This window comes from Pseudophryne corroboree, chromosome 9, assembly GCF_028390025.1.
Source record: "Pseudophryne corroboree isolate aPseCor3 chromosome 9, aPseCor3.hap2, whole genome shotgun sequence".
NCBI lineage: Eukaryota > Metazoa > Chordata > Amphibia > Anura > Myobatrachidae > Pseudophryne > Pseudophryne corroboree.
The window spans coordinates 422,473,755-422,499,474 of NC_086452.1; the positions used below are offsets into that span (position 1 = coordinate 422,473,755).

The window sequence follows — 25,720 nt, forward strand, 5'->3', positions numbered from 1 at the left end:
ACACTGGTTGATAAAGAGATAGTAGTATACTCGTAACAATTAGGATGACACTATGACGGTATAAAGAATGAAAAAAAAACCACGGTTAGGTGGTAGGTATATAATAATAAATAATACAATTCTGGTCGGACGGACTGCCTGCCGTGTGCCGACACAGAGGTAGCCACAGCCGTGAACTACCGCACTGTACTGTGTCTGCTGCTAATATAGACTGGTTGATATTTAAAGAGATATTAGTAGTATACAACAATACTATACTGGTGGTCAGGCACTGGTCACCACTCCTGCAGCAAAAGTGTGCACTGTTAATTAATATAATTGTACTCCTGGCTCCTGCTAACAACCTGCAGTGCTCCCCAGTCTCCCCCACAATTAATTATAAGCTTTTAATTTATACATTGATGACTGTGCAGCACACTGGGCTGAGCTGAGTGCACACAGACTGAGTCACACTGTGTGACTGACTGTGCTGTGTATCGTTTTTTTTTTCAGGCAGAGAACGGATATAGCAGAGAGAAGTGAACGGATATATTATATTAAATAAAAGTTAACTAGCAACTGCACTGGTCACTGACTGTGGTAAACTAACTCTGTCTGCGACTCTGCACAATCTCTCTCTATCTAATCTATCTATCTCTATTCTAATGGAGAGGACGCCAGACACGTCCTCTCCCTATCAATCTCAATGCACGAGTGAAAATGGCGGCGACGCGCGGCTCCTTATATAGAATCCGAGTCTCGCGATAGAATCCGAGCCTCGCGAGAATCCGACAGCGTCATGATGACGTTCGGGCGCGCTCGGGTTAACCGAGCAAGGCGGGAAGATCCGAGTCGCTCGGACCCGTGGAAAAAAAAGTGAAGTTCGTGCGGGTTCGGATTCAAAGAAACCGAACCCGCTCATCTCTAGTCAAAACTACCTATCCCAGGAAATGGTGCTTTATCCCCCGCAGTCATTCGTGTCCATTCATCACAAAAGGTCTCAGTGTGGGGACCATACTTCCCCCACATTACTAACCGAGCAGACCCTCGGGGTCGGCAAGCCTCTGCAGTCTGAACCCTGACTGCTGAACGTCCCTGTGTTGTGCACTTGGCTGCCATTGTGGACCTCTTTTAACACAGAAAAACTTCCTAAAATGCACCAAACACAGAAGTCTACGGTGGGAGTTTTCCAAGCTCTTCCACCAACTTCTTCTGCTCCGGGTATCTCCGGTCCGCCTTCTAGCAGACACGTGTAGCCGTTGCAGGCCCTATCTCTAGAGATTTTACCAGTGAAAATTCTCTTCCTTTTTTTTTTCTTTACACAAATCACGCTTGCATGTGCTTCCCACAACACGTATGAGGGCAATTTACCTCGTATCACGTTGCGTTATTGGTCACACCTACAACCGTGTGGTCCAATCGTACCCCTTATAGACACTTGTTGCCCATAAATGGTAGGATCATTGGAGTCTCCCTACTGTGCTCCAAAACAGCCAGAGCGTAATACAACGAAAACTTTATCACACTCTGTTGCACGTTTTCACTCAGACCGTGCTCATCACGTTCCACTAAAGATCACACAGATCACAAAGTCCACAAAGCGGAATTCAATACCGTTTTATCACATAGATCACAAAGTCCACAAAGCGGGATTCAATACACTCATACCGTTTTCAACCCACTATCATTCTTATAGTTTTCTGATCAGAAAAATCATTTCCCGTAGTCTGATAGCTCTCCCCAGAGGCGTTACAGTAAAGTAAGGTATTTAAACTAAGTTTTGGAAACTGAAATCAATTTGTGCTATGATCACGTGGCTATACTATACCGCCCCCACTAGAACAATGCTATTGTGCGATTTGAGTTTTGGTGGGCGTACCCAGACGCTCCGTTGCGTAATATACACTGCGTGCGTCGGCCTTTGTGTTGCGTTCGCGAGTCTCAGTCTTTTGTTAGAGACACGTGTACGCTGGCCACAAAAATACAATTAGCACGTTTATCAATGTAGATGATCTTTAACTGTAATCATCTACCAAGCACCACACAGGTCTTTCCTTGTATCTCAGGTAAAGCTGTGCGTGTGTCTTACAATTTACCCCTTAATGTATTACTTTTACACTTTAACTATTTAAATAGCGACAAATCTCTCTTAGCACGTTTATCAATTCAAATGGCAAACAGGAAGGTGAGATATGTGAAAGTACACAGATGAAAATGCAATTCTAAATTTAATCTAATAACATACATTGATGTAAGCACACGCATATAGATTTTACATATAAGTACCAATCACTATTACTTATGATTGACTATGATATAGATTAAATAAATGCATTAAAAAAAGCTAATTAAATGATGATTTCTTTTTGACAATGGATGGCTGATTATTTCCTGAGTCAACTGAAAATCAGCCGTTCAAAAAAAAAAATATTGACCTTCCCAAAATGGCCGCTCCTCCCCCTTCCACCTCCATGAGGGTCACACAAAATGGTGGACAGACCATGCGGCCTCTCCTGCCATAAAGAAAATCACCATGCTAGCTCCCAAAGTAACTTTTAAATGTACTTTTAAACCTACTTAAACAGATAAACAATCTAATCTTAATCAAACACGATATGATCCATTTGAACCTGGTTTTGCGACAATAAAAATACATTTTAGCATCTTAAATATTATGAGAAACGCCTTGTCCCTTAAAATTTCCTATCAGCGTCTTACTGATACCACAATACATTAACGTGGATGTTTTTTTTTTGTTTTTTTTTCAGCATTTTGCGAGATGTCCATCATTAGCCGGTCAATTACAGCCGCGTTTGTAATGTACAGTGCATCATTAAGATCGTGATATCGCGGACCAGAGCCCCCATCTAACAAAGCTAAATATTTATCTTATTAAAAACACGTTAAAGGTTAAAGAACACAGTACGCAATTTGCGCAAAAAGTACCGCAAGGGTACTCCCTTAACTATACCTTAAGGAATGTACTTATACTGTAAACCTCTGTGTAGTGGTAGAGTGTAAATGCAACACAGTGTAACCTTATTAACTTCAAAGCTGTTTGAGCATCACCGACGCTCTGAGAGTACTTAACACTATAAGAAATACACAGATACCTGGGCTTAGGGTCTAACGCCTTATATATATATTATGGATGGTATGCTTGCAAAAGAATAATACAATACAATTATACACTACCAATATAACATAGACTAACTAACCAGATAACTGCAAAGGAAATACAATACAATACAATACAATTACGTTTAAGGGAAAATAAGAGAGAAAGAGGAGAAGAGAGAGAGAGAGAGAGAGAGAAATGGCTCACCATAACAATACAGACAATATGATTGCAGCGAAGCTTACACATGTGAGGAACAATCGCTGCGCAGTTATTCAATGCTGAGAATCTTTGTGGAGAAAATACTTGACCTTACCCATACTGGCAGTCCCTATATACACAACCCTACAATACCGCATGGGACAGAAGCTAGACTCCATTTTATTAAAGCTCCCATGATTCCAAAGACTGCACCACATGGTTGAAAGGGGGAGGGGAAAATACCCGGCAGCAGCCATTTTAGATTTGCAGGTCCAAACACATGGCACTCTCTGCTACACCACAATCACATAGCAGAAGACACAAGACTCCATTTTATTCCAAAATGTCCAAGCCTCAGAACAATGCATATGTTCTGATTTTACAATTCCAAACCATCTAAATCACCTTTCACAATTTCAATCCAACTTCCTAGAACCATCTTATTCACTTTCACATTCCAAACAACTTCCTAGAACCATCTTATTCACTTTCACATTCCAAACAACTTCAGTATCTCAATAACCAGAGCATATTCATCACAAGACCAGATCACAATGTAACCACACATCTCAGCCCGCCACTGCCACAAGCACATGCCCAAACGCAACTGCATGGTGGTATTTATGATTAACAAGATATATATTATAACTAACCAGTACAATCTATTTTAAATCACCATAGGCAAACAAATACCACAAATGCTATGCTACAGGTTGTCTAATGTCCCAGCTACCATCACAGATTCCCAGATCTATCACACAAACACCCAACAATCACACAACCAAGTTACAATATCCTATTTAAACCAGAAAGCAATCTGTCTATATTTCCTTATCTAGCCATGTGAATTCAATACTTAGCCTTTGGTGCCTGGTGATGATCCAGCCATGCTTCTGAGTGCTTTGTTCTGAGTGTAGCTTCATTACATCTGTTCTCTGAGGCCACCAGCAAAAAACTGACCCCCAACCCCCCCAGACAGGAACTATCCTCCTGTGTGTCTGTTCCTAGGGGAGGGGTCTCTCTCTCTCCTTTGTATATGTTAATCAGGTTCAGCCCTGAAAATCTTAGTAAAAGGTTGGCTTGATCATCCATTGTTCTCAACAAAGTGATCTTAGCTTTTATACATATAATCATATCTATCCGCTGCAATGTCCCACAACTTCACAACCAGCATCAAACTAACCCACACATCATTCTGCTTGCTTCAATACCAAACATGATGGGCGCACCTGGTTCTGTTCAGATAATACATATTCATGACATCAATTCATCAGCCAATTCTAAATCTCCATGATGTCTGGTGCTTGACATTATTATAACCATGTACTGTATGAAACGAGCGCCGAATCCATCTCCGTGCCATGTCCGAGCAAATGCGTGTGTTTCCATATATTGCTGTGCTCGCTGCGCATATTTGCAAGTATAGCGACTTAAATGTGTGTGTGGTTTGTATGTTCTCTCTATGTAATATTTTTGACTTTGACAACAATATAATAATATAACAGAGTCTCACATACACAAGAGAGAATAGTATATTGAATGTTATGTTGATAAATGGAAAAGATGCATTTTCCAAATAACGTATGACTTAATTGAAAAATGAAAAACAGATTAAATACAAATATCTGTTATTTTCACCTGTAAAAATAAAATGCCTTATTTTCTTCAGTGTCCAGGATAACTTTCCACCCTGTGCTGGCCCTGACCCCCTCCAACATGTGACGTTGGTGACATCATGCTTGGGGGGAGGGGCCGCCATCACCAGGAAGAAGGGCACTATGCTTCGGTCAGCTCTAGAGGCTGCAGAATGCACTACCAGGTACCCTGCAAGCCAAATACAGGTGCTGTGGAACTGCAACACCAGTGCCCTGCGCCCTGGGCACCAGTCCCACTCACACTTCCCTAGATATGGCCCACACTTACCTTACGCTACTCTACACCATTCAGTATGCTAATATTATACAGTAATAAATTGCATTCCATATAAAGATCAAGAGCAGAGTTAGGATAGTTTCCCAGGGCCGTATCCTTTGTTTCCAACATCAACTCTTATATTGCTATATAATCCATAGTGTTACACACACAAAACAGATATTTTGGAATCTGTTTTACATTTTGTGGGATCTGCATAAAGTACAGTATATAGTATAGTGGAACTTATTGCTTAAGAAAACTTCCAGTAACTCCGGTAACTTTGGTGCTCTGATTTTATTTCCGATGTACAGTATATGATCCCTATGCTAGAGCGCAGTTGACCTGACTTTTCTTTTCCTTTATTTTATTTTTTTATTAAGAAAAGAAATAAAGTTAACAAACTCTGAAGACAAATAATGTTATAAACCTGCTTCCGTCTTTGGAAATTCGAGATAGTTACTATTTGAACAGCAGATAACAAATAGGTATTTTCCTACTGTTTAAATAGCAAGTGAGATTATCTTTGCACTGTAGAGAAGGCCAGAAGAAACGTCCAGGAACTACATCGGCCACAATCACTGCTTAGAAGTGAGCGGAGCCAGAGCCATCTTAACAGCAGTGTAGGCCCCTGGGCACAGCAATGCACTGGGGCCCCTACCCACCTATCAGCAGTAGAGATGGGGGGTGCTATCAGCGGCAGCTTTGATGTCCCACGTATGGTAGGGGGTGTTCTATCTTTCGCTCAGCATGTAGGACCTGGAAAAATAAGTTCTGCTAATCATTCCTTTACTGCACAAATTAGATGGGAAGGAGAACACTAAACTGTAGAAGGGGACATTGGGTTGAAAGAACGGGCCCTGGTACATGACTTCCAGGGTGGTAGGGGGTGTTTAATACACAGGGGAGGGGTGGATAGTGGTGTGGGCTTAATATTCATAATTTTCCTGGTGTCAGGCCCGCTTGCTTTACTACAGATATCTCCAGTTCCTGAAAATAGATTTCTTAGCTTTAATGCGATAAAAAAAACTAGAGAGTCCCACCTTTCACGAGGTACTGGGAACTTGGGGATCAGACTTCAGGAGCCAGAGCAATCCACCAACAAAAAATATAAAACTGCATATTAAGCGTGTGGAGCTGGAGCAGGGACCAGCTGCTTGAAGTCTGATATCTCTGGTTCTGGGCATAGTGGAGACAAGCTGCCAGTGTTCTCTGAAAGGGGAGAGTCCCAGCTCTTGGAGTATACCCTCAGAAAAACTCTAAGTTAGACAGAACCCGAGATATATGGCTGGGAAGAACAATTAACAGGCTTGGATGGGGACCACTGCTTTGAAGTCGGATATCTCCGGTTCCCCAGGGCCGATTTTCAAAATTCTGGTACCCATGGAAAGAGGGGAACCTCAGCTATCAGCCTAGGACCCTTTTACTTCTGGGGCCCTTGGGCAAGAGCCCACTGAGCCCATACGAAAAGACGGCCCTGAGCGGAGCCGCAATGGTGCAAAGTTTTGCTGATTCAGGGCCTGATTGTGAGTTGCAGGTATTGCAAACACAACTCTGGATGCCCGCTGCAAACAGAATATGAATTGTATGCAGACGGAATGCTGATACAGCTATACATACATCCAATGCGTACGCATCTGCACAGTCACACTGCAGGAGCACTCTTCCATAGGCAAGAGCAGCAGTCATCACTATCACTGGCACACCCCATACTCAGTGCAGGAGATCTGCCTACGGTCCTAATTCAGACCTGATCGCTAGGAGACGATTTTTGTACTGCTGCCATCAGATAGTCGCCGCCTAAAGGAGGAGTGTATTTTAGCTGTGCAAGTGTGCGAGCGCATGTGTAGCAGAGCTGTACAAACTGATTTTGAGCAGTCTCTGCGCAGCCCAGGACTTACTCAGCCGCTGCGATCACATCAGCCTGTCCGGGACCGGAATTTACGTCGGGAACCCTCCCTGCTAATGCATGGACATGCCTGCGTTTTCCAACCACTCCCAGAAAACGGCCAATTGCCACCCACTAACGCCCTCTTCCTGTCAATCTCCTTGGGAACGCCTGTGCGAAGGGATCCTTCGCAAAAACCTATCGCTGGGCGGCGATCCGCTTTGTACCCATGCAACGCGCCTGCGCATTGCGGTACATACGCATGCGCAATTTAGACCTGATCGCCTGCTGTCTTAAAACCATACTTGCCTACTCTCCCGGAATGGCCGGGAGGCTCCCGAAAATCGGGTGACCCACCCGGCCCCACGGAAGAGCAGACAAGTCTCCCGGTTTTTAACTTACCCCCTGCCCGGCCGCCCACTTTGAGAGTAAAGTGGGCGGTCCGGACAGTAGATGACGCGATTCTTGTTGAATCGCGTCATCATAGTCACGCCCCCTGCTATAAAATGCCGGTTATAGCGGCATTACCGAGTGGGGTGTGTGGCTCAATGGTGTAACCCCGCCCTCGTTCCGCCTCTGTCCCTCCTCCACCCCGCCCCGTTCCGCCTCCTCCCCGCCCACTCCTCTCGTCATTTTCCTGCCCAGCCCCTCCATTGAGCCGTCCTGGCAGCTCTCTCCCGGAGAGAGCTGCCAAAAAGTAGGCAAGTATGCTTAAAACTCAGCCTAGTGATCAGGTCTGAATTACCTCCTAAGTTTGATGTCCAGAATGCGTAGCAATGACTCAGAATAATGTGTAACTCTGGCGGCATTAGCCAACACACTGACAAGACGGTTTTCTTGCTTCTGTGCAAATTGTAGCCACCCACTTGCCATGCAGAAATACCCATTCCGCAGCCACAGAGAATGGGCAGAGATATGTAGCACTCTGAACCATCCGTACTTTCTTAAAGACACATACACATGCGTCTATTGAAAAAAGGATGGGGGGTAAAAGCGACCAATGGTGTCTATATTAAAGTAATATACCCAGTATGAAAGTATAAAAACACTTTATTAACAATATTCTAAAATAGCAAATTGTTACACAATTTCTAAAAAAATGGGATAAGAAAGTACATCTAAAAAACAAGTACGTACATATAAAAGATATGTTATACGTAAAGTGCAGAATATTTTAAAAGAGGTAGGTATCTTATCTGGATCAGAGGTCAGTACAGGTTTACCAACGCGTTTTGTCACATAGACTTCATCAAGGTGTAGAAGCAGAATGGGACTTAACCTCTATTTATACCAGTACTGATCAAAACTTAATTATGACATCATATCCTGTCTAAAAATTGAGCCCGTTGTTATTGGAGTTAATAGTATGGTTAAACAGTCAATATCTATAGTGACAGTGACTCTACTGTCTGGATTAAAAAACTAGTGTTTCAGATGTTTATAAAATACAAGAAATCGTATTAGAACTAGCAGAAACGGTACTTCTGCCACATTTTCGGTGTGCTGGCACCCTTAGTGCGCATGCCTGGTACTTCCGCCCCACTTCCGGGGCCCTTCTGCGCATGAGCCCGCTGTGAACTTCAGAGGTGGACGTTCATAGAGCCCAGGCGTCAGTGGCGATGTGATGCACATTACGGTGGCCATTTTCTTAAAGTCTTTTGTATTCGATTCAAAGCGGCGGCCATTTTAGTGGAGACCATAGTACAGTACAGTCTTCGTTTCTTATCAGCCGGTTTCCATCTAAATAAACAGAAACAAGTTGTAAAATAATCGAAGGACATGTAATTCTTTACACTTAAAGTCCAAATTTAGGGATCTAATGCAGGGAAGGCGAGTGTTATTAGTAATTAGGACATTCCCAGGTCTAGAGGATACAGGTGTATTGATTATATTTACATGTGAATGTACAGCGCTGTGCTAATAATAAAGTGCTTATGCTACAAATATAATTTAATGATATGCATTGTAAAGTGCTTTTGCGATCAGGTCTGAATTAGGCCCAATGTCCCATAATATCAGAGCATAAAATTCAGTTTATTTTTATTTCAACAGCTTCAATAGTTATTGGAAAGTGGTGGTGTGAGATGGAGCCATGCTTAGAAGGGGAAGAGTGTAAGACCCTCCCAGACAACTCAGGATGGATGTGCGCTACTGGCAATAAGATAAAGACCACAAGAGTAAGTATCACCCGATCCTCAGGTAACAGAGAGAGAAAAGTGTTATATTATTATATTATTACACTAACGTTCCAGATCAATGTGTATCCTGCAATAACAGTTTCCTAAAATTAGAGATGTGTGTGAAGCCTCATGCTTTGGTTTTGCAAAACCACCCTCAAGTGTTTTGGTTTGAAATTCATATTTAAAATCCGAATCTTGGGTTTTGGATTTCTTGAAAATGGACAAAAACAGATGAAATCATGTAATATTTTTGCAATCCAAACCCCAAAATTCAGCTTTAAAATCCGAACTGCTGGAAGATCTGAATACATGGGCTACATATTAATATAGCAAAGTTTCATGCAAACGCCTGCAGTTTCTTTCAGCCATCTTGCCCTGAACCTCTGTATAGGAATTACTGGCAGAACAGGCGTGATATCTCATTTACTAAAATATGACAACATATTTTTATTTACACTGATGATATAAGTTATATCTATAGTATCCACTAGAATTCAATGAGCGTCCAAATCCGATAGGATTTGGCCGCTCCTGACAATGCCAATCCGACTTTTTATTAAAGTCGGATTGACATTGTCGGAAACGGGGCTAAAACAGATTTGGCCGTGCTTCCGACAAAACACGTGGATCCGTGGCTATTCCGCCGATCCACGTGTTTTCCAAGAAGTCAGAATTGCGACTTGTTGGAAAAAAATCAGGGGGATTGACTAGGTCGGAACAGTTTTCGAACCTAAAAAAGTCGGAAACTCCCGTATCTTTTCCGACAAGACGGCAGTTTCCAACTACAATTGAATACCCCCCCTAGTAATGCAAAAACATGAGGAGATGCATACCACCTCCTTCCTACATTTGCGATGCGAACATCACAACCATCGCGAGTCTACAGGATCTTTATATATATAAAAAAATGCTACAATTACAGGGACATATTACTCTAGGCATATATTTTTTAAAAGCTGGGAATGTCTTTGGAAATTAGGGATAAATTATTGAAATATCTCTTACAATCTCTATCAGCCAATTAGAAAGTTGCTTCCATTAGACTACTTATGCGAGCAGAAAGATAATACAGTATCTGATTGGTCAGTGGCAAACGCAGGATTTCTAGAGGGAGGTTTCCAAATGCATTCAACAATCTCCCATTCTGCGGAACATTGGAACAAGTCCAGGAGTCTGCGGAAGCAGTAGAAGGACCGGGTGTAGTAGGGTATGCCGGCGGCCGGGCTCCCAGCGGCCAGCATACAGGCGCCGGAATTCCGACTGCCGGCATACCGACCGCCGGCATACTGACGGCTGGGCGAGCTCAAATGAGCCCCTTGCGGGCTCGCTGCGGGCGAGGTGGCGCGCATAGCTTTTCTCCCTCCAGGAAGGTCGTGGACCCCCAAGAGGGAGAACAGATGTCGGTATGCCGGCTGTCGGGATTCCGGCGCCGGTATACTGTGCGCCGGGATCCCAACAGCCGACAAACTGAAGACCACCCAGAAGGACCTAGTAATGAACCTGGGCATTTATAGAAACATTGGTCTTTTTATACACTGGATACTGTATGGAATACAGTATTAATATTTAACACTAGAAAATGTGTATAGTATAGACTGTATCAAACATATTTAAATAATATAAATAAGAGTTAAGTAAAAGGTTAAACATACCATAATAAATATACAAACATAATAGAACAAGTATTGCACTTTCTAAGCACACATTCTCCCACCTATTGGTAGGGCTCCAGTCTCTTCTTCATGTTAGCTACTCTCTGGTCCAGAGTACTGATTCAATACCAGATCCACACACACAGCAAACTTGGTAGAAGTTGCTACCACAGGGCATGTGCAGCATCTCTGCTCTGTCCCTTACACTGCATGATGTGGCGGCAGCTCTAGTAATCGTATTATGGGGGTCATTCCGAGTTGATCGCTCGCTGCCGATTTTCGCAGTGCAGCGATTAAGTAAAAAAATGGCAAAAATGCGCATGCGCATGGTACGCAGCGCGCATGCGCTAAGTACTTTCACACAAAACTTTGTAGATTTACACAAGCTCGAGCTACGTTTTTTGATCGCTCGAGTGATTGTAGTGTGATTGACAGGAAGTGGGTGTTTCTGGGCGGAAATTGGCCATTTTCAGGGAGTGTGCTAAAAAACGCATGCGTGCCAGGTAAAAACGCAGGAGTGGCTGGAGAAACGGGGGAGTGGCTGGCCGAACGCAGGGCGTGTTTGTGACGTCAAACCAGGAAATAAACGGACTGAGGTGATCGCAGTCTAGGAGTAGGTCTGGAGCTACTCAGACACTGCAGCAAATTATTTAGTAGCAGTTCTGCTAACCTTTCGTTAGTAATTCTGCTAAGCTAAGATACACTCCCAGAGGGCGGCGGCCTAGCGTTTGCAATGCTGCTAAAAGCAGCTAGCGAGCGAACAACTCGGAATGAAGGCCAATATACCATTGCTATTGTCATATTTTTAGCCACTTACCAAGAGGAAGGGGGTTTCCGGGCAACCGGAACCCCCCCTGCATTTGCCTATGTTGGTTACTTTACTATAGGCTATATCACATCTAGGTAATTGTATTACATTGTACAAGCAGCCTTTAGGAATGATATGCCAAACAGCATTACAGCTTTAGACATTAACTTGTCCCGACATACTACAGATGATATCCCCGTGTAACCCATGTATCTACTAATCTTTATTTATTAGCTCCCCGTGTACCTGTGTTAGAAGTGATTTTTTTTATTTTAGGAGATTTTATTTTTTGCAATATTTAGATGCATCATGTTTACTTTTGCCGGGAGAGGTTTTACATTTTTGTTTTGTTTTTAAGTTTCAGGGTCACTCATGACCACCTTCATGCAAGGCACGATGGCATCTGAGAGGCCCTGAAACATAGTAGGTATAGTTATTGTTACACTACAAAAATAGCCTGACCATTGCCAGTCACTGTTGTCTTTCTTGATTTTTTTGTTTGTTTGAATAAGACCCACAGTCCTCATTCACCAGTAGTCAGCCCAGGCATGTGCCCAAGAATGATCTTAAGGAGGCTGGGTTACTTCACTGCAGTCTACACATCTCCTTTTCCTCTTTTCTTCTTCAAAGTGTAATATTCTTCTTCTTTTTTTTTTTACCACTCGATACACTTCATTTGTCCATCCATCCTTCCCCCCCTTTCATCCATCCAAAGCATCTGATGTTATGTCATTAATCTTATTATAATTGTTTATTATGTATTCTTTTTATAGTGTTTTAAAAGAGTTTAAAAAATGTCAATGTTTTTTTATTACATCCCCGGGACTGTAAGTGAATAATGATGATGTCAGTTGGGGGAGATGTATCAAACCATCTAAAGAGGCCCATTGCAGCCAATCAGATTTTAGCTATCATTACATAGAAGGTACATAATAAATGGTAGTTAGAATCTGATTGGTTGCTACTGGCAACTTATCACCTTGTCCTCTTCATAAAGTTTTGTAAATCTGCCCTTTGATATCTATGTGGTCAGATGCCTTTAATTAGTGTCATACTAGAGTACTGGGGTATAATGTGCACATTGCTTTAAGCTATAACACACAGAGAGCTGGGTTTGCATCATAATTGCCTGACTTTCTTCATTTGCTTTTGGGGAAATGTACAGAGAATTTAGGAAATGGGGAGGGGCAGGCAGTTGGGTCACTGGTTGTGACGTGATCACATGAATCGCCGCTCGGTATATAAAGAGTTTGGTGTGGCTTGATGACCTGGCATATTGGTGCTTATTTATCAATGAGTGATAAAACTCTCTGTGCATGATAAACTCATTGCTTATGATAAATGGTGCTCCAGCCAATCAGCTCCAAATGGTCATGTGTTCAGCTTCTAACTGTCATGTGTTTGAAAAATGACAGTTGGGAGCTGATTGGCTGGAGCACCATTTATCATACGCAATGAGTTTTATCATCTACAACGAATTTGATCACTCGTTGATAATTGGGAACTTTTGTGTCCTATCCCATCATGCCAACTTGCGGCAGAGAAGTGCTCTAACAAGTCTGGGAGGTCTCCAACTAATCTAAGTGAGTTTTGGTTTACGGCACTCCAGCCTCAAAACACAGAACTTTCGGCTCCGCAAAGCCTGCCTCTTATAAATCCAGTTCATTGTCACTGCTGATGACAGAAAAGTAAGTTTGATATACACTCTAGGCAGCCATATTGTCACTTCTCAGCCTCTGCACCCTGTAGGCATGTGGTACTAAACCTGGCACTCTCTTGGGATGATCCTGACTTCAAGAAGCTAACTGGGTGTTGCCTATTGGGACCGATGTGGGCAGGGCTAATAACAGACGGGCCGATGGACTGATGAGCCAGTCTGGCCACACAGAGAGACCAGGCTGGCCGAACAGCTTATCCTCCTGGCACTCTGCCCGGCTTCCTGGCTCTCATAGACAGGGGCTGGCAGAGCAGCTCCAGCTCCCAGCACTTTGCTCTGCCGTCCAGCATAGGGAGAAGGGGGGAGTACTACGAGGCCAGGCCGCCCATAGATTTGCAACATGCCCCCGTGAGCCGCGACGTTGTCCCCTTTTTGTGTGCGCGCACACAATTAAAGGCCAGGGCTGTATAACAGCCCCTGTCCATCCCTGGAACATAACATGTTGCAATGCAAGGCGTCCACATACATGTATTTATTTATTTAATTATCTAGTTTGCATATAGTGTGTACCGCCAATTCCACACGATTCATTGTTTGTAACATCTCATGTGCTGCACATTGGATGGGACTATAAGACGGACGACGCAATGCAGTAACATTGAGCATGCCATTAACCATATATTGTAATGATATACTGCGTTGTCGTACGGCGGATTATGTAGTATGTATGGTGATTGGTGATGTGATATATACTGAGTGTGTACCCAGCTTTAGAAACCTGGATGGGGCATTATAGTTACTTTTAATGATTCCCCAGGAACCTAATCTACAGCTCTTCCCATGAATTGCAATACACCTTGCTGCCTGCCTAGGCCGCTGCCTCACAAGCTCATTATAAGCACCGCTGCTCAATTCTCCTCACTCATACTTAGAGAAAGAGTGACATTTGTTGTCATTATGGGGCAGATGTATTAAGCCTGGAGAAGTGATAAAGCAGTGATAAGTGGAAGGTGATAACGCACCAGCCAATCAGCTCCTAACTGTAATCTTTCAAACCTGTAATGATTGGCTGGTGCGTTATGATCTTGCACTTATTACTTCTTTATCACTTCTCCAGGCTTAATACATCTGCCCCTATGCCACCTAGTGCCAGGCTGGGGCATGAAGGGCCCCCCAAGGGCAAAGGAGTTACAGAAGCCCATATTAGGGGTGTGGCCAGACTCGAGAGGGGGTGTAGCCAGCCTCCCCAGAGACTTGGTTTACCATTAGAATGTGCATGGTCTGGGCCTTGTTATAAATATTTTTATAGTAAATATTGCTAATGTATGCAGGATAATGTACCAGGTTAATACCAGAAATGCACTGTTGAAAATACACCATAGTCCTGTGCAGTATGCTGTAACATGTGTGTAATGTTTAACTCAAGTGCACTGCACATGCTTGACCTCTAGAGGAGGGAGTGAGCCCACAGGAATAGGTGCCTACTGGGGGTGGGTGGGGGGGGGCAGTCTGACCCCAATGTCACCACACGCTACTTTTATTTTAAACATTTTTTTACATTTTCCTTGTATAAAGAATCACATTTAAATTGTATTCTTGTCCCCATGTATCCAGATACTTGTAACTATGTTATTTTTATACAGTACAGGGAAGCCATTATACAGTACTATCCGCACTGAAATACGCCTGACTACAGTGTCACAAACAAGAATCAGTTGTCAGGTGTGAAATGCATTGTAACAGAGCACATACATAATTAATTATCTGTGCTGTGTACATAACTTGGATCTACTTTAGTAGAAAACAGTTACAAGATAAACAAATGCCAAAGCGTTACGTGAGCAATCCGGCGGCGTTTGTCAGGGCAATCAAAACAAGAAGCTCTTTATTGACTACACTCTGACAGTAACACCACATACTGCATACAAATTTAGAAACAGTGGTAAAGGGTGGTAAAAAGAGGATGGCACTGCGAATAAATGGCTAATACTTATCTAAATGTCGGGATATGTTGACCGTATGAGTTCTCTTCCTTCCCCTTTTATTTTCTTTGAAGGTGTCCTTCCAAAGAAATTCAGACAATGCATGCAAAAAAATTGGAATAACTAGGTTATAGTCTAGTTCCAATTTGGAATGTGTTGTTCCTGTATAGGTCTATATGTTATTTATCTTAACAGATATACCTAGCTTACACATTAAATGATATGTCACAGCACATAAAGGTTTCTTTTCAGAGATGTTTAGAGCCAAATGTCTCTCAATGGAATATCTTTCTGAGGCAAATGCGTACCTCAACTTACACTATAACAATTGATGGCAGACTTATCAAGGTATCTTTTTTCAAATAACACCAGGAAAAAGGTCCTTGGCCACAGTGCAGTCCAGCACACACACAACAGTGTATGCTGGGCTAAGGAGAAGAACTGCAGCTGCTGTTGCCAGCTCTATAGGTACCGGTCCCTATGCGCTGAATAAAGTGGTCCTCCCAATCCTTAACACGGGCGGTGTCTTCCGGCAGCCAATATTTAATTTCACTTTTTTTGTAATTCTTTCTTATAAGATTTTTTATTAAAATTTGCTATATATTTTTTTATATATGAGCTTCTATCTTCTTGAAAGACAAAGATACCTTGATGCGACTGCAACATATATGAATGTCTGTGAGTACTGGTACGATTTTTTATACTCAAAAAGATACCCTTATATGAGGACAATGCACCTAACTAGTGTAAGTTAGGTACGCATTGTGGAAACTTCCGTTTGTGTATGGTCTATACCAGTGTTTTTCAACCGCTGTGCCGCGGCACACTGGTGTGCCGCCAGCGGTTGTCAAGTGTGCCGCCGCCGCCGCCAGAGATCCCTGCTGCCAGTCCCCGTCTGCTGCCGTCTTTATTATACAATGACCGCGTAAGAGCTGCCTGCGCTGCCCGATAGTGATACTGATTTACAGCATCACTATCGGGCAGCGCAGGCAGTTCTTCTGTGGTCACTGTATAGTGAAGACGGCAGCTCTCCTGCGGGCCCGCCCGTGACCCCTACGACGTGGCGTGACTCATAGGTCACATACACATCACCATCCAGCCCGGGTAGCGTCTAGTGTACCTTCGTGGCCCGTGCTGCTGTGTTCTGCTCCTCAATGCTCCTACCGCTAAGGGGGAAAACAAAAAAGGTTTGGGCCAGTGCTTTATGATGTGTGTGCAGTGCCATTACTATGGGGGACAGTGTGTGCAGGGCCATTACTATGTGTGTGGTGGCGTTACTATGGGGGTCAGTGTGTCTGGTGGCATTACAATGGGGGTCAGTGTGTCTGGTGGCATTACTATGGGGGTCAGTGTGTGTGGTGGCATTATTGTGGGGGTCAGTGTGTCTGGTGGCATTAATATGGGGGTCAGTGTCTCTGGTGGCATTACTATGGGGGTCAGTGTGTCTGGTGGCATTACTATGGGTGTCGGTGTGTGTGGTGGCATTACTATGGGGGTCAGTGTGTCTGGTGGCATTACTGTGGGGGTCAGTGTGTGTGGTGGCATTACTATGGGGGGGCAATGTGTGCAATTACTATGGGGACAGTGTGATGGCATTACTATGAGGGTCAATGTGTGGAATTACTGTGGCAGTGTGTTCAAGTACTGTGCATTATTTTAATAACTGTTGGGGACAATGTGTCTGTGTTTTTCCCCTTGGGGACAAAAATGTTTGTTTTATTTCCCTGTGTGTGTTTTATTTTTCCGTGGGGTACCGATGGTGTGCCTTGGCAATTTTTAAATCTTTTTGGTGTGCCGCGAACTGAAAAAGGTTGAAAATTACTGGTCCATACCATTCGATCTATGATTGAACCTGGTGTTATTTGAAAAATGATACCTTGATAAGTCTGCCATCAATTGTTATAGTGTAAGTTGAGGTACGCATTTGCCTCAGAAAGATATTCCATTGAGAGACCTTTGGCTCTAAACATCTCTGAAAAGAAACCTTTATGTGCTGTGACATATCATTTAATGTGTAAGCTAGGTATATCTGTTAAGATAAATAACATATAGACCTATACAGGAACAACACATTCCAAATTGGAACTAGAATATATATAACCTAGTTATTCCAATTTTTTTGCATGCATTGTCTGAAATTCTTTGGAAGGACACCTTCAAAGAAAATAAAAGGGGAAGGAAGAGAACTCATACGGTCAACATATCCCGACATTTAGATAAGTTTTAGCCATTTATTCTCAGCACCATCCTCTTTTTACCACCCTTTACCACTGTTTCTGTATTCTTTTTGGATCTTCTGGGATAGATCCTTGTTAAAAGTGGGAAGCAGCAGAGATCTCTATTGGAGCACCAACGAATTTCCCTGAAAATTCCCTTTTTTACTTTGCATACAATTATAGTCTCACTGCACATAAACAGGCCAAAGACAAAACTTCCATACAGGCAGCATGCTAAGAGAATAGTTTGCTTTCTGCTTCATAGCACTGGGGTCACGGGTTCAGTTCCAGCCTGGCTCCGTTTGTGTGGGGTTTATATGTTCTCCTCTGTTTTCAAGGGTTCAATCCGAGGACTGTTTTCCTCCCACCCAAAAAAAATATATACTGACAGGTTATTTCACTTCTGACAAAAAGCAATCCGATATATGTGTGGGAGAAAACTGGAGCACCCGAAGGAAATCCTTCCAAATGGGGAGAGAACATATAAACTCCACACCAATATCGCTGGTTGGAATTGAACCATGACTTTAGTGTTGTGAGGCAATAATGCTAACTACCCCACAAATCTGCTGCCCCAATATATATTGTGTATGTATCAATATGTTGTGTAGGTGGGCAGTTGGTGTGAATTCAACTAGTTTGATAAAGGGGCAGATTTAGCTAGCAAAATACTAATAGTATGCAGGCTGCCTGGACACGAAACATCTTGTTTGTGTTTCCACCAGTCCCATAGTGGTGTGAGCAAAAAACAGGCAAGATATGTCTAAATTACTGTGGAACCCATTTATGTCCACCAATGCAAATTGCACTTTATGAATCTAGCCCAAAGTTTCATACTGTACCCTAACATGGCAATAAACAAGTTTAATGACCCGAGAAAAATATAGTATTTTTTTTTCTAGGTACATTTTTCAACAGGCTAGGGGGTAAATGTAATTGGGTCTGTGTTGCCGGAGGGACATTGGGGGTCATTCCGAGTTGTTCGCTCGTTGCCGATTTTCGCAACGGAGCGATTAAGGCAAAAATGCGCATGCGCATGGTTAGTATTTTAACACAAAACTTAGTACATTTACTCACGCCCGAATGAAGATTTTTCATCGTTGTAGTGATCGGAGTGATTGACAGGAAGTGGGTGTTTCTGGGCGGAAACTGGCCGTTTTCTGGGAGTGTGCGGAAAAACGCGGGAGTGTCTGGAGAAACGGGGGAGTGGCTGGCCGAACGCTGGGCATGTGTGTGACGTCAAACCAGGAACGAAACTGACTGAACTGATCGCTATTTGTGAGTAGGTCTGGAGCTACTCAGAAACTGCTAAGAAATTTCTTTTCGCAATTCTGCTAATCTTTCGTTCGCAATTCTGCTAAGCTAAGATACACTCCCAGAGGGCGGCGGCTTAGCGCGTGCAATGCTGCTAAAAGCAGCTTGCGAGCGAACAACTCGGAATCACCCCCATTGGGCGAGAATGTCTATATTTTTAAAGCAGCAGTCATTTTCAAAGCAAAACCAGGTTGGTTTTGCCTTGTAAATGGTTGCCACCTTAAAAAATACGGGCATTCTCGTCAGAAGTTCCCCACCTTCGGCAACTCGGACCCTATTACATTTACCTCTTGTTTTTTTTGGAAACTTTTCGGAACAGTTTCATAAAGTCTGTTACTTTATTGCACAAATATCAATTAATGTTTACTGTTAACAGTAGTTTATTCATGTTTCACATGGTTGGGAGATAATAGACCGTTAAAATGTTGAGAGTCAATAGGTCAGAACTGTAGGGTCGACAGTCAATAAATTGACAAAGTCAAAAAGTTGACAGGGTCAAAAGGTCGACATATATAAGGTCGACAGTACAAAAGGTTTACAGATACATTTGGTTGACAGGTTTAAAAGGTTGACATGAAAATGGCTGACACACATATGATCGACTCGTGTTTTTTATGTTTTTTGTATGTTTTTATAACTTTTGCTGCATTTTTATATCCATGTCACAAACTAATACCTTTAATAACCTTGTGACGAGCGGAGAGTAGCAAGCCACCGCGCCCAAAGTGTGGCGAGTGAAGCGAGCCCGCAAGGGGATGATATTCAACAAATTTGGGTCAAATATGTTTAAAAACACAAAATAACACCCAAAAAAATTGTCAACTTTTTTTGTGTCTACCTTTTTCAATGTCGACCTTTTGACCCTGTCGACCTTTTCTATTGTCCACCTTTTATATGTGCCCCTTTTGATCCTGTTGACCTTTTGACTGAAGGTTGACCCTATGGTGTCGACTGATTGACTATAGACTAGGGAGGCCAATCCCGGGCCGTTTTTTCAATCCCGGGATTCGGGATTGAAAAACGGTCAATCCCGGGATTCCCGGGATCCCGGGATTGCAGTAGGGACCAGTGAAGGTTGTAGGGAGCAGCGCTGGAGGTAGGGTGTAGGTAGTGGTGCGGGAGGTAGGGAGGGTGTAGGTAGTGGTGCGGGAGGTAGGGAGGGTGTAGGTAGCGGTGCGGGAGGTAGGGAGGGGTTAGGTAGCAGTGCAGGAGGGTGGGTGTAGGTAGTGGTGCGGGAGGGAGGATGTAGGTAGCGGCGCGAGAGGGAGGGTGGGTGTAAGTAATGACACTTACTATTAGGCGGGCGGCCGCGGCAGCCATGGACTCACTGAACGTGGGAGCATTTCAAATGAAGCGCCGGCCGCCAGCCAACCAGAGCTGGCGGACCGACAGCCAATCAGGGAAGCGGTCACAGCAGTGGCTCCTGATTGGCTGCCGCTGCTGCTGCAGCTTCCCTGATTGGCTGCCGAGCCGCCAGCTCTGATTGGCTGGGGGCTGGCGCTACATTTGAAGTGCTGCCGTGTTCAGCTTGTCCATGGCTGCCGCGGCCGCCCGCCTAATAGTAAGTGTCATTACTTACACCCACCCTCCCGCACATGCGCACTGTAATCCCTTGAATCCCGGGATTGGAAGCTCCAATCCCGGGATTCAAATCCCGGCATTTTTGGGCCCAAATCCCGGCCTCCCTACTATAGACCTTTAAACTGTCTATCTGTCAATCCACGCCTGTTTAAAACATGTGACAAATGTATTCTTTAAAGCGTTGAATAGAGACACAATAGTTTGATTTGTAAAGATTAATATAGTGTTTATTAAAACAATTCATCAAATATATTTTGAGTTAGAAGGTTGTCAATGTAACCGATTTTAAAGATTGCAATTTTCATTACGTAGCACTGTATACATTGGCGTTTCTATAATGGGTGCATTGTGTGCGGTGCACACATGCCCCTGGGTCCAGGGGGGCCCACACTGCACCCATAGAAAATACTTACCCCTCCAGAGTCCCACGACAGAGGCCCTGCTGTGCAGGCACAGATCACTGGGAAAATGGCCGCCACGGCCATTTCCGAGTGGTTTGGGCATGCGCACTGGAGGTGTCCCTGGGAACAAGGCGTGGGCGCCCCTGACCCCTCCAGTGCGCCCACGCCTTAAAACTCCCCTGACTGTATATATTTTTATTTCCTTTTTTATATATCGCATTCAGATAAACTAAATGTGTTATTGTTTGAAGCATAGATAGCAGTTTTCCAATTGTTTATATATATTCTTTGTTTATTTCTTAGATTCACCCAAGATCCTAATCTTTCTCTTGATAGTCATCACAAGGACCTGCTAATGAGTGAAGGAGGCCATAGACTTTCGTTCAACAGAAAAAACACACACTAAGGATTTACAAGCCAAATGTCTTCACTTGCACTTTTGACTTTTTAATGGAAAACTCTTAGTGGTTTCACTATGTGAAATAAAATCGTCGCGAGGAGCAAAAATATCAGACTACGCTTTGCCAAGAAGAGGGCAGAACATTTTTGAATCTTTTGTGTTGAAAAAGGAACCTTGTCACTATGGATTTGCAACTTTATATCATCTAAAAATCATGTATATATCTCAAGAACCCATGACTGATAAATGAGTCTTTCCTTCCCTTTAAAGGGCCAGTATCATGTTTATATAGCTAAGGGAAAAACTGCCTGTACTGTACAAGATCATACTTTCCGTCAAATACTGAGAATCGTCAACCTATATTGGGAATCGCGATCTTCCTTTAAATCCAGATGAACATGTTGAAATATGTTTTTGGTTTTTCTTTCTATTGTGTTTCGGAGGCTTTTTATCCATGTGTGATTAGAGCATGCAGGCTTTGATTATGTAAACCTTTTTATTACAATGGTTGCTCTCGCATCTTTCAATGAAGTATTTTTTACAGGAAGGTCAACAGAGAAGAGAAAACTTTTAAACAGGACACTCGGTATATGAGAATTTCTAACAAGAGGTTCATTGGGATATGTCATCGCTGATGGTATATAAATGTATTATTACAGGTGTACATAGAATGTTGGCAGGATTTGTATAACCGGGGGCTGTCTGCAGTAATCCCTAGTCAATTCCACTGTTTTGCAATTGCTTATTCCTTCAACAGTAAAAGTCTCAATAAACATTATTTTGTTTGAATCTTTTTCAATGCTTGGTAACAGGTACATTAAGTTTGTGGTTTGGTGTTACTAAACAATTCTAAAGAATTATACCCCTTCCCCACTGCCGCAAAAATCCCTTGAGTCGTGGCTCAGTGGAAAAGGATCCAACCCCCACCCCCCTCTCCCTGTGTCCAGTGGCTAGGCAGTCCTTCCCAGGTAGCCACTACCAGGGTTGGTCCCATGAAGGGCCCTGGTAAGGCTCAGTGTCAACGGGTAACCTGGGTCATTGGAACCAGGTCCCGTTTACAGCATGGGGAAAGACAGATTTCCTAGCACTTTGAGATAATGTAATCTCCAAGTGCCGGCAGAAGACAGACTGCAACAGTATGAATGGCGCCGACCCAAAAACATCCCAGGTCAGAGCTGCAGTGGACCTGGGTCTGTCTCGGGTCTTACCTATGATTTGGAGCCATGGCCCTCATTCCGAGTTGTTCGCTTGCAAGCTGCTTTTAGCAGCATTGCACACGCTAAGCCGCCGCCTACTGGGAGTGAATCTTAGCTTAGCAGAATTGCGAACGAAAGATTCGCAATATTGCGAAAAGATTTCTCTGTGCAGTTTCTGAGTAGCTCGAGACTTACTCTTCCAGTGCGATCAGTTCAGTGCTTGTCGTTCCTGGTTTGACGTCACAAACACACCCAGCGTTCGCCCAGACACTCCCCCGTTTCTCCAGTCACTCCCGCGTTTTTCCCAGAAATGGCAGCGTTTTTTCACACACACCCATAAAACGGCCAGTTTCCGCCCAGAAACACCCACTTCCTGTCAATCACACTCCGATCACCAGAACGAAGAAACAACCTTGTAATGCCGTGAGTAAAATACCAAACTTCTTAGCAAATTTACTTGGCGCAGCCGCAGTGCGAACATTGCGCATGTGCAGTTAGCGGAAAATCGCTGCAATGCGAAAAAAATTAACGAGCGAACAACTCGGAATGAGGGCCCATGTTCCAAATCCCAGGATTTTGGTGGAGAAGGGGTATTAGTTTACTGATGGGAAACTTTCATTCTTTCAATATTTCTTCCAATCCTGGATAATTAGCATTAAAGAGTATAACTTCATGCAATGTTTGTGTGTGTGTGTGTGTGTGTGTGTGTGTGTGTGTGTGTGTGTGTGTGTGTGTGTTTGTTTCTGGCCTCTAATTTACAAGTGAATTGGAACTTTTTGTTGCTGTCTCAGAGTTGATTGCAAGACCGCGTTGTAGACAGATCTTGTCCTTTTATCACACTGTGCACACCTCAAAGTTGGGAATATACAACTTTGAGTGGATAATCAGTGTTGTACACATCTCAGCTGTATCTCCTCTTTTGGCTGAGCAGCTGTAGCTAGGTAGCAAGTGTGCATTCACATACACTTTGGATAACCCTAGTGCAAATGTGCGCTGATAGTCATGACTTCTGCCCTCACAAGTGAATGGGTAGGGGTGGTGCTGTCGCCAATAAAGGTGAAATGCATGTGAAATGTGGCTGACTTGCGTGCACCTCTAAATCATCCCTCTGTGTTGACAGTCCACGTTGATATACCCAATATGTATGCTTACAGTCAAGTGAACTTGCAGTCAACCAGGGCCATAACTAGGGGAGTGTGAGTGTCGCCACTCAGGATGCATTGCTAAAAGGGCGGCACCATTTTGCCAATGAAGGGGTAAATTTATAAATATTCAGTGGTTCTTTCTTCAGGGTAGTACTTTACACATGGCTTTCATTATTACTTTTTTGTGTTTCTTTCTGTTGTCATCAATGGTGCTGCACCAACTACGATGTGCAGGGGGGAACGCTAAGCACATATAAACATACATGTATAGATGCACGTAATATATGTGCTGGCGTGTGTGCGGAATGGCAGAGGCACTGTGTATCACAGCCGTCGTGCAGAACCCAGGACTCTGCATTAGAATTCCCTCTCCTAAACTCTCTCCCAGACTCCTGTGAACTAGCCAATGAGACTGTGGAGGTGGGCTTAGGAGAGGGAAGCTGAATGCCAAGTCCTGAGTTATGCATGATGGCTGTGATACACACTGTCGCTGCCACTCCGGACACATGCCAGCACATATATTACATACATCTACACATGTATGTTTATAAGTGCTAAGCGTTCTCCTGCACAAGGTAGTCGGCACTGCAGCCCATGGGCTGTAGCTGCCGCTAATTATTCTACTGGTCTTTGTGCATTCTAAAAATGCATTTTTCTGCAAAAGAGCAACTGGAAGGTGTAAAATATGGCCCAGTATATGTATTTGAGGAGAACTGTTTTTTTTTTTTACCAATGCAAACTCTTTCATCTTACTCCATCAACCAGGTTGTTACTATAATAGGTACAGTCATCCACAGGAATCAAATACCTGCATACAAATATACTTCTATACAGTCATTAAGTTCTCAAAGTATACAAAGGATTACAGCAAGTTGCAGTGTACAGTGGTGGATGCTGGTGCACGTTTCGCTGCCTAATGCTTTATCAAAGCAACCCAACTGATCTCAGGACCTGGTCTTTAAATGGCATGAGTATGTCTAATAGCCAATCAATGGGTGTAATGTCATGCTTATGTATTTGGTAGCGCTGGTTCAATTATAGATCTTTGAATGTATTAACATCTTTTATAATTCCAATTCTATGGTTTAGTTAAAGTAATAAAAATTACACCATTCCAAGTTGATTTTATGATGTTTGTAAACCATCCTGTATTTGTTCATATAGAGTTAAAGTCCATATGTACTGTGTAAGTACTCTTGTTCGTATCAGGTGTTCTGTGGCATTTTATGGAGTAATTTATGTAATGCTATGATTAATAGATACAGTGGGGCAAAAAAGTATTTGGACAGCCACCGATTGTGCAAGTAGACCCAAATAAAAAGATGAGAGAGGTCTGTAATTTCCATCATAGGTACACTTCAACTGTGAGAGACAGAATCTGAAGGAAAAAAAACCTAGGAAATCACATTGTATGATTTTTAAGCAATTTATTTGTATATTCTCGCGGAAAATAAATATTTGGACAATCAGAAAGTTTAAAGGTGGGTACACACTAATAGATATATCTGCAGATCAATTGATCTGCAGATATATCTATGTACGGATCGGGCAGTGTGCTGTGCATACATACTGCCTGATCCGTCGGGGGACTGACGTCATGAGCTGGGCGGGCGCCGGCCCGCCTGCCCAGTTCAGCTGTCAATCACCGCCGGCCGCCGCAGCATGTGTACGGGCGGTCGGACAACCGCCCCGTACACACACAGCGACGCGCCAATATATTGTTAGATATATTGTCCGTCGGCTGTGCTGCGCGGCCGACGCGATACGTCTGTGAACGACGGAGTTCCCAGACGTATCGGCCGTACACACTGGCCGACGGTCCCGCGATATATCGGCCGTTCAAGAGAACGGCCGATTTATCGACCAGTGTGTACGGGCCTTAACTCAATACTTTGTAATATAACCTTGGTTGGCAATTACAGAGGTCAAACGTTTCCTCTAGTTCTTGACCAGGTTTGCGCACACTGTAGCAGGTATTTTGGCCTACTCTTCCATGTAGATCTTTTCTAGATCTGTCATGTTATGGGGCTGTGGCTGGGCAACACGGACTTTCAACTCCCTCCACAGAGTTTCTATTGGGTTGAGGTCTGG

The 25,720-nt window shown here is 43.4% G+C and overlaps 1 protein-coding gene across 3 annotated transcripts in view; it reads left to right on the forward strand.

The window, feature by feature from the left end:
* The window catches only part of TAFA1 (TAFA chemokine like family member 1), a 738,833-nt gene extending 716,756 nt beyond the window's left edge, over nt 1-22,077 (forward strand). The window contains exons 5-7 of one of the 3 annotated variants that reach the window (XR_010186979.1): nt 9,150-9,274; nt 12,096-12,164; nt 21,192-22,077. Coding sequence is in view for 2 of the 3 variants with exons in the window: in XM_063940932.1 (XP_063797002.1) it covers nt 9,150-9,274; nt 12,096-12,113 (143 nt within the window). In the remaining variant the exon portion in view is untranslated. The remainder of the gene's footprint in view (nt 1-9,149; nt 9,275-12,095; nt 12,165-21,191) is intronic. The other 2 variants (XM_063940932.1, XM_063940933.1) reach the window with 2 other exon arrangements.
* The last annotated feature ends 3,643 nt before the right edge of the window (nt 22,078-25,720 follow it).